Here is a 10,554-nt window from a genome sequence, read left to right on the forward strand (position 1 = left end):
AAAAAAAAAATTTCTTATTTTGTAATAAAAATAATACATATACATATATATATATATATATATATATATATATATATATATATGTTCTTGTGTGTGTGTTTTTTTTTTTTTTCTTCCCACCTGTCCATTTTAAGCCATACATAATCGAAGCTGTTGCAGCACCAAATTTTTCATTTATCGTCACCCAATCAACATATGTTCTATTTTCAGTAACTGGAGGTAAATAAGGATCTTTATTAGGCTCATCCCTTCCATTACCAACTGGGTCAAGTTCAGCCTCAGATTTTATTAGAATGGACCCTTCTATTTCTACATTTCCTCTTACTTTATTTTTGTGAGCTGGGTGTTTACACGATAGCCAAAATCTAAAATAAAAAAATAAAATAAATAAATAAATATATACATACATATATACATACATACATACATATATATATGTTTAAACATGCGTGTTTTCATGTTTATACCTGGGTATCGGGTAATAACCCTTTTTCTTACGTGCCCTATAAAAATGAGCAGACAAATCTAAGGTTGCCTCACCTATAGGCTCATTCGATGATAATAAAGCATAATTATGAATTTGAATTTTAATATTTGTTGCATTAGTTGGTATTTTAATATTATAAACAAATCTCCAATTAAATATTCCTTTTCCATCTTTACTATTATAATGTGTATCTGTATCTCTTCTATCTTCACGATCTTCATCTGTATAAATACATCTAACAAATAAACTTATTGTCGAATTATCATCCATAGCAGCATTATTTACTTTCCATATAACAAGTCTTAATTGATAATCATCAGGTTCATTGGAACATAAAACTTTTATGGGATTTAGTTGAGCAAATTCTTCATTAAATATTTCAAACCAACATCTTAAAGATCCATGAGATATTGTACTATTTTCTAATTTTAAAGATCTTAATTCTATTGGCATAATATCATCTATCATTAATTGTCGAATTTTTTGATTAAAATATCTATCCTCCATATCTATATATGTATATCCTATAATTTCATCTGATAAAGAACCTTGATTCATTATACATACTTGTACAATTGATTCATCAGGAAATGAACATAATAATTGATAACATCTATTAAATTCTGGTTTATATCCTTGCTTCTTTGTATGACCTGTATCTTTTATATTATGAGATAATCCTCCTGGAATATTTGTCATATCATTACTATTCTTTATCCATATATATGTTGTTATATCGGTTGCACCTGAGGGTGGATTTAAACCTCTTGCTTGTATAATATATGCACGTACTACTAAATTACGTGTTAATCTATATTCTCTTACTAAATCATCACATTTCTTTATCATTTCTTTTTTTAAATACATTGTCTTTTCATCATACACATTACATATATATTTCAAATATCCAACTGCTTCAGGAACTCCTGAATCTGTACATCTAAAAATTGTTGCTCTTAAATATGGTAAATCATCTGTATTCATATCTACCTCATATTCATATAACATTTCATCTCTTTGAATTTCTTCTTGTTCATCATCGTCGGCTAAAGATAATTGAAAATTTAACATGTCTTCATTAAATCCATATATCGTTGTAGGTTGTTTTCTATCTATTATGGTACTTTTTTTTTCTTTATCATCATGTTTACCACCTTTAAAAAAATGTATATCTTTTAATTTTTTTCTTTTCTCAGTTGAAATACTATCACATAAGGTTTCTTGTTCATCATTATAATATATATATGTATTCTCTTTTTTTGTTAAATCATTTATTTTAAAACATACATGTTCTAATGTCTCTTCTATACGTACATTAGAAAAATCTGGATCATTGTATGGAACATATTCATTATTTATATATTTCTTTATATTCTTTTTTCTTTTCTTCTTTTTTATATCTATTACATGTTTATATTTGTTATTAATATGTGTGTTCTTATTTTCTCTTTTATCATTGTTTGTTGTATATATATTTTTTTTTTCCCTTTTTCTTTTTTCGTCTTCTTTTCTGTTATTATTATCTTCATTTTTATGCTTACAAGTATGATCACGAGTTACATTATTATTATTATTATTATTATTATCTTCCCACGTATGATTATAATGACCACTTTTATCATCACCATCATAACTATTATTCTTGTCATCATAATAACTATTATTCTTGTCATCATTATAAATATTATCCTTGTCATCATTATAAATATTATCCCTGTCATCATCATAAATATTATCCCTGTCATCATCATAAATATTATCCCTGTCATCATCATAACTATTATCCCTGTCATCATCATAACTATTATCCCTTTCATCATCACTGTTATCATCCCCTCTAATGGTCACATTTTCTTCCAAAGTATTCATGGGTATATCATTAAATATACCATTTTCTTCTCCCATCTCCTGCGTTTCAAAATTATCATTAGACAATTTCCTTGACATTATTGAACTCTTTTTATATATCAATGCACTGTTGTAAGATTTTCTATCCATCTCTGCATCTTCTATTAAAACTTCTTCCAGTAAATGTAACTTAAATAATTCTACACATTCATTTTTTTCATAATTATCTAGCCATGGAAGTAATGGATTTAGAGTTATATATGCAGTCCCTATTAAAAGATTATTATTTGTTGCATTTACAGGATGCTTATTACCAACTGTAGTTCCTGTGAATCCACTATTTAATATCCTATCTTCTATTCTAACTTCAAGAAAACTATGGTGTTGCATTCTTTTAGGTAACATAACATCTAAAGAAAAATATTTTAAAAAGTTCCAATTACCTTCTTTCCCTGATATTACTTTATTAGTAGTTTCATGCCACAAAAATTGAGATGTATCATCAACATCTCTACCAAAACAAACCGTTACAGAAGGATCTTTTAAAGGTTTAAACATTCGTATACCTATTAAAAATAAAGACACGTGACCAGGTAAAGTAGAAGGTCTTATATCATCATAAAATGGATATGTATCATCTAGAACTTTTTCTGCAGGTACTAATTCAAAAGCAACAAGAAGTTTAGCTTTACATTTTTTATATTGTGATGATTTTAAGGGTATCCATATAGGTGATTTTTTCCATTCAGTTGGTACTTTCATAATAGGAAATGTACATGATCCCAATAATATATCATCATTATATAAAAAAGATTTATTTACAGATAAGGCTTCTATAGATATATCAGGAGCTAAATTTAAATTAGTAGGTAATATAACTTGTACTTCATATGCTTCATAATAATTCGGATTCAATGTATGTAAAATAGTACTTGTTTTAATTACTTGTCCAGCTAGTTCAATTTTAATATAAGGATCTGGAAAAGCATTATATCCTTTTGCTGGGAAATGTAATCCTTCATATATTAAAGCACGAAAAAAATATCTAGATAATTTATATTCTAATCTTTTGGGTCTTTTTTTATAAGCATGATAAGGTATTAAATTAGCAAAAAAAGATATATTATATTCATGAACATTTGTTTCAATATTCTTCATAGAAAACCATTTAGGCTTGTTTTCATTTAATAAAAGATATTTATATGGAATACGTACATAACTTGTTAATTTATAATTATTTAAGAAATCCGAATCTTGCATTATATCTTCTGATATATTATTTATAGAACCCATTTTATGTAATCCCTGTTTTTTATTTCTATCTCCGGATTCGTATTCATTGTTTAATAAGACACTATTATATATACTTCTTCTATTATTAATCCAATTTGTAACGGCTAAATTCGATTTTATGTATATATATAAAAATATATCATATATTTGTTCATTATTATTTTGTGGTAAAAATATACGAAATTCATCTATTCTACCAACATTTTCGTTTAAAACATAAGAACCAACTTCATTTGGTAAAAGAGGAATGGTTTTTAGTTTATGTGGTCCAAGAGCACAAACGCAGATGATACTTTCTCCGCTGGCATCATAATTATTATTGTATCGACTTCGTCTTTTTTCACTTGCACTATTATAAATATTGTTACTATTGTAAATATTGTCATTATTATTATTATTATTGTTGTTGTTGTTGTTGGGGGTGGTGGTGGTGGTGTAGCCACCATCATAATCGTCATAATTTCCCATTTTATTATTTCGAACGGATAAGATTTCATATATGTCAGCACAAAAAATGTATTCTTTGTTAGGTGCATCTACCTCTACTTTTGCTGATTTTATACAAATAGGACCTGGTGAATGTGTTTTGGTTGCATTTGCACTCAGAAAAATACGACCACCATATAAATAGAACTCCTTTAATGTATCATCAGTAAACATATTTTGTACTTTCGTTACACCTAATATATCATTAATATTAATAGCTTGTGTAGCATTTTTAAATATTTTTTCAGCTGCTCCTGAGAAAAGATAATTACCTAAAGGGTTTATAGCAGTGGTAGTATTATTATTATTATTATTATTATTATTAGTTGTAGTACTATTTAAATTTATTTGAATTGATCCGTTTTGCATATATTCACTATATCTGGGCATGATTTGATTTTGTGGATTATAATAAATATTAAACCATCTTGGTGTTAATTCTCTTTTTAATATTTCAAAAAAATCTAAGAGAATACTATATATAACAATACCATTATATTCTCCATTTATTAATTCTACAAGAATATTTTTATCATAACAAGGAGTACATGTAGGAATATGAATACTTAAATTCCATACTGGATTCGGATCATTTCTAATTACTTTAGTACATTCTTCAAAACCATTATGTGATACTTTTACATATGGTTCAAGTATATTAGAAAACAGTGTACTATGACCTACTAATTCTATATCTTGACCTCTAAATATATTCAAACACAAATCATAATGTGTAATATGTATATCCAAACCTTTATTACTAAATACATCTTCATTAATATCCGTTTTAACACTGTCATTAACAATAGGTATAGAATCTCCTGGACCATAAACACCAACGGATATTAATAAAAAACCCACATCATCTAATGGTAAATCTGGATTTCTTAATTTTACCCATACCCTATATAACCAATGTTGAACTTTGGAATAAACAAAATTTAAACCAAAGGAACATTTTCCTATTAAAGCACTTTGAATAGTATATTTATGTAAAACACATACATCTACACTAGTCCTTTCAAATTTATAATCTGTTAAATCTTGTGAAAAATTAAATGATGTATTATATACAACATTTACTGCTTGATTCTTTTTTGTCGTACTCTTCTTCTCATTATTTACTGTCACTTCAATATAAGGATTTGGTATAATTTCTTTCTCATTCGCACTCTCACGAAAACTTAAGTCTTTTACTTCGTGTATATCGACCTTAATATTGTATTGGGTCTTTTTCGCTATGCTTGACATTGAAAAAAAAAAAAAAAAATAAAATAAAATAAAATAAATTCATACATACATACATATATACATACATATATACATATATACATACATATATACATACATATATACATACATATATACATATATACATACATATATACATATATACATACATATATACATACATATATACATAATTATATATATCATAAATGTCTCACATGTACATATGCATTTTTAAAAAAGATATAAATAAAATATTCTTTTTTATCATATGTTGTACAATGTGTAGATATATTTTTTTTTTTCTTCAAAATAAAAAAATAAAACAATACATAAATTGGTGTCATAATATATATATATATATATATATATATAAATTTATTTTTATTTTTTTTTTTTGAAAAAAAATCCATTTAATATTACATATATATATATAATATGTTAATGTACCCTTTTGTATTATATATATTTAAAAAAAAAAAGAAAAAAGAATGTCTAGTTATAAAAAAAATATATTTTTTTGTTCTAAATGTGTTTGATATAACAAATATATGTACATGCATATATATATATATATATACATATATATATATATATATATTTATACATATAATTAGCAAAGACTTAAATGACCATATGATTAATGCACTACTAAAAAAAAAAAAAAATAAAAAATAAAATAAATATAATAAGAAATAAATACTTGATATATCAATTTTTTATAAGTTATATAAAATAAAAACAATATTTCGTAAGAAAAAAAAAAAAAAAAAAAAAAAAAAAAAAAAAAAAAAAAAAAAAAAAAAAAAAAAAAAAAAAAAAATAAAAAAAAAAAAAAAAAATTATAATGATAAATGTATAAATTACCATTTTAAATTTATGGTCTTTATAAGTGTGTATCATAAATGTAATATGATTTTATAAAAATATATATACATATATATATAACATATATATATATAACATACAAGAGATATGTTTTATTGCCTTGTTCAAAAGAATGAGTAGTGATATGCATCTATTTGTTACTGTTGGATCAACTAATTTTGATGAGCTAATAAAATATATTGATGATGAACAATTTCATTTTTTTTTAAGAAATCTAGGGTTTTCATATATGACTATACAAATTGGTAATGGTACATATATACCTAAGCTAATATATACAAATGATAATAATATAAATAATAATAAATTATTAAAAGAAGTAAAATATTTTACTTATAAAACGAATTTAGATGAATATTTTGAGAAGGCACATTTTATATTAAGTCATTCTGGAGCAGGTACTACATTAGAATGTTTAAGAAAAAAAAAAAAAATTCTCATTGTTGTTAATCATAAATTAATGAATAATCATCAATCAGAATTTGCCAATTATATGCATTCATGTAATTATTTAGATATTTGTAATAATCTACAAAATTTAAAACAAAATATACATCTATCTTTAAAAAAGGACACATATAATGCTTTCCCTCAAGCAGATGCTCAACCATTTTTAAGGGATCTATACAATTTAATATATAATTAAAAAGACATTTTTTTTTATAAATACACACGTACGTATGTATAACGTTTTATCAAGAAAAAAAAAAAAAAAATAAATAAATATATATATATATATATATATAAATAAATAAATATATAAATATATATATATATATATATATATATATATATATATATATATATAACAACTGAAACAAAACAAATTTATATAAGACGCGAAAAAAAAAATTAATAAAATATATAAATGTGCATATTAATTTTACCCTTATGTGATTCAAATTTTAAATCACATTAAAAAAATAAAACGCAAATATATTCATACATACATAAATAAATAAATATATATATATAAATATATTTATATATTTATATATTTATATATTTATTTATTTATATATATGCATAATTTAAAGAATTTTTTAATGAAAAAAATAATATACATATATATACATATATATATATATATGTACACATAAACATGAGTGACCCTTTTTTTACTTTTTCATATATACATATTACATGTTGTACTCCAACAAAAATGTCCTCCATATTCTCCACATTTTATCCTTAAGACTTGATATGAAATAATATATCACGTTGCTACATTATATATATATATATATATATATATATATATATGTATATATATATATGTATGTATGTATAACTGAGGAACTATTTTTTTTTTTTTTTTTATTTTTTTCTAAAGGTATTCCCTTTTGACGTTATCTTGACCTGTTTGATCTTCTTCGTTTGACATTTTAGAAGCTTTAATAATAGCCTTTTCTAAAAGTTTAGTAGCATCGATATCATTTGTATCACATTTATCGTTTTTAATTTTTGCCCATTTTTGCATTAATTTTCCTAAAAATTTCATTCCTTGAGCACGTTTTAATCGTGTTTCAATGTTCACATCTTCATCTCTTATAACTTTCTCAGTGGCTTGTCTTACTGTCGATTCGATATCCCATAAAACTAAGGTGAGAACATTTTTTATTATAACTCCTAGAGCTTTATTTTCTTCTTTATCTATAAGTGTGTTTTTTTTTTTTTTTTCTTCTTCTTCTTCGTTATTTTCATGTGTATTAGATGTATTCACATTCTTCATATTGTTTGAAGTGTTTACATTATTCTTTTGGTTCACTTGATTATCACACTTTAAACTTTCATTTGTTCCATTTTGTTCACTAGATACTTTATTGGAAGTTGAATGATTATTCAGAGAATTATTCGATGAAGTTTTTATATTATCTTTCTTTTCTTTTATAGAATTAATTTTTTCACTATTCAACGAGAAATCTTTTATAGTCACTACAGTATTAAACATTGACTTAGCCGCACTGAAGGTATTTCCAATGGTCCTTCCAGCTGCCTGAATATTTGCTACCGTTGCTCCCACACCCCATAAGGTTGTTACTTCAGCTATATAAGATGTTGCGACATTTTCATATGTCCATCCTATAGATTCTAATATAGAACTCGAAAATGATGATTCAAGTAATCCTTTTATTTCGGTTTCCATTCGTTTCTCCCATTCCATATCTCCATCTACATATGGTTGTATTCGTTTTCTTAATAGTAAAGCCAATTCAACTTCTCTTATTTTTTGTTCTACTTCCATTTCATTTATCATAACTTGATTAGATGATTTTTTATCTTCAATAGACATATTTCCTTCAAAAGCTAGCTGAACAAAAAAAGCTATTCTCAAAGTACCTGTATAATCACTTAATTCTTCAGAACTAAATAACATCATAAAGAATATGGATGGGTCAATTAATATCATGTCCTTTGTTGCATTTAATCCATATTTATTATATTGTCTTCTTCTTTCATCATCACTCAAAACTTGATAAGCTTCATTTATTTTTTGAAATTTTAATTTTGCTTCTGGATCATTCACATTTTTATCTGGGTGATATTTTAATGCTAACTTATAATAACTTGTTTTTATTTCACTTAATTTTGCTGTAGGTTCTATATTTAATGTATCGTAATATGTTGTATCAACACATGTATTATTGCCACAATCGGATACATTAAAATCGTTCATATTACTATTACTACTATCACCTCCTATTTTTATAACATTACTTTTTTTAGAACCTTTTTTCGATAAAACCTCTTTTGCTTCTTTATCTAAATAATAACCTTTTTTGTATTCGTTATAAATCGGTATATCATAATTAGGTAACCAGTTTGATAACCCTAGTTGGTTAAAAAAATTTGTATCTTTATTTTTATTACTACTTTTGGGTATATTTGTATCATTATTTTTATTACTACTTTTGGGTATATTTGTATCATTCTCTTTATCACACTTTTTAATTTGACATGGACTTTGACTTGGACTTGGATTTTCATTTTGACTTGGACTTAGATTTTCATTTTGACTTGGACTTAGATTTTCATTTTGACTTTCATTTTGAATTCCACATTTTTTTTCACTTTTATTATTCTCCTTTTCAATATTCCTATTATTATATTCTTTATAATATTTTTCTTTTATATTAATAAATGGATTGTATTTCTTGGCACACTTTATTTTACTAACATCTTTTTCAAAGCCATCATTAGAGGCCTTCATTTCATCACAAGTTTCTTCACTATTGTTAGGTTGACTGTTACTAAGCTCATTAATATTATTTTTATTAGTGTTTATAGAAGTAGCATTTGTAGAGACGCTTTTGTTCGAACCCTTTTTACTACTTCTACTATGAAATGTTGTAGATTCGGTGGTCCCATTAAACCAATTAAGGTAATCATTAAAAAAATTCCAATTTGACATTTTTATATTTCAATATGGAAAAAATATATACATAAATATATTTTTTTTTTTTATATAATTTTTTATTATCATAAAAAATATACACACAAAGTATATATATATATATATATATATTTATATATTTATATTATAATTTTATTATACATTTTATCATTTCATTTGAAGCTCCCTATTTAATTATACATCATTTTTCAACAACAAAAAAAAAAAAAAAAAATTAGAACTGAAATTTATAAAATTATACATATAGTTTTGTAAAAATATTATATATTATACAAATATAGAAAAAAATAACTAGTAAAACATACCAAAAAGGAAAACGAGTTCTTGTGTTCTTAATATATATATATATAATATTATACATGTATGTATTATTATATATTTACTTTTTCTTTTTTTTCATATATTCATCATATTTATATTTTCTTTTAATTATATTATTATATAAAAGCATTTCACTAAAAAAAAAACATATTTCTATATTTATAATGAAAAATATAATATCATAAAAAAAAAAATAAATAAATATATAAACATAATAAATATTATATTTATCATTGGAATATATATATATATATATATATTTATATATATTATATTATGTTATATATTTTTTTTTTCTTTTTTTTAATTTTCATCTTATTGTAATGAAAAAAAAATTCAGCAAAAACCAAAAACTCACGAATAATTTTATTATGAAAAAAAAAAAAAAAAAAAAAATATATAATAAACATATATTTATGTATATGTTATATATATATAAATATATATATATATTTATATATATATGATATAATGTTTACAAAGAAATATTATATTGTTAAATTCACATATTAAATAAAATAATATAAAATAAAAAAAAAATTATTATTCAAAGTAGTAACAACTAACTTTTACTAATAAGGCCCAA

The 10,554-nt window shown here is 23.2% G+C and overlaps 3 protein-coding genes across 3 annotated transcripts; 1 reads left to right on the plus strand and 2 right to left on the minus strand.

Annotated features, from left to right (window-relative positions):
• Window positions 1-120: 120 nt before the first annotated feature.
• On the minus strand, window positions 121-5,365 carry PRSY57_0805900 (ferlin, putative; the record flags this gene model as incomplete). The annotated part of the gene is made up of 2 exons (XM_020114707.1): window positions 121-365; window positions 468-5,365. Coding segments are annotated over 2 exons (5,143 nt in total), but the record flags the coding sequence as incomplete, so codon positions are not given.
• A 979-nt stretch (window positions 5,366-6,344) lies between these two features.
• PRSY57_0806000 (glycosyltransferase family 28 protein, putative) lies at window positions 6,345-6,878 on the plus strand (the record flags this gene model as incomplete). Its single annotated transcript, XM_012907001.1, has 1 exon — window positions 6,345-6,878. One exon carries the CDS (start codon window positions 6,345-6,347, stop codon window positions 6,876-6,878), a length of 534 nt encoding a protein of 177 aa, XP_012762455.1.
• A 681-nt stretch (window positions 6,879-7,559) lies between these two features.
• Window positions 7,560-9,644, minus strand: PRSY57_0806100 (DnaJ protein, putative; the record flags this gene model as incomplete). Its single annotated transcript, XM_012907002.2, has 1 exon — window positions 7,560-9,644. One exon carries the CDS (start codon window positions 9,642-9,644, stop codon window positions 7,560-7,562), a length of 2,085 nt encoding a protein of 694 aa, XP_012762456.2.
• Window positions 9,645-10,554: the final 910 nt, after the last annotated feature.

This window comes from Plasmodium reichenowi, chromosome 8, assembly GCF_001601855.1.
Source record: "Plasmodium reichenowi strain SY57 chromosome 8, whole genome shotgun sequence".
In the NCBI taxonomy this organism is placed as follows: Eukaryota; Apicomplexa; class Aconoidasida; order Haemosporida; family Plasmodiidae; genus Plasmodium; species Plasmodium reichenowi.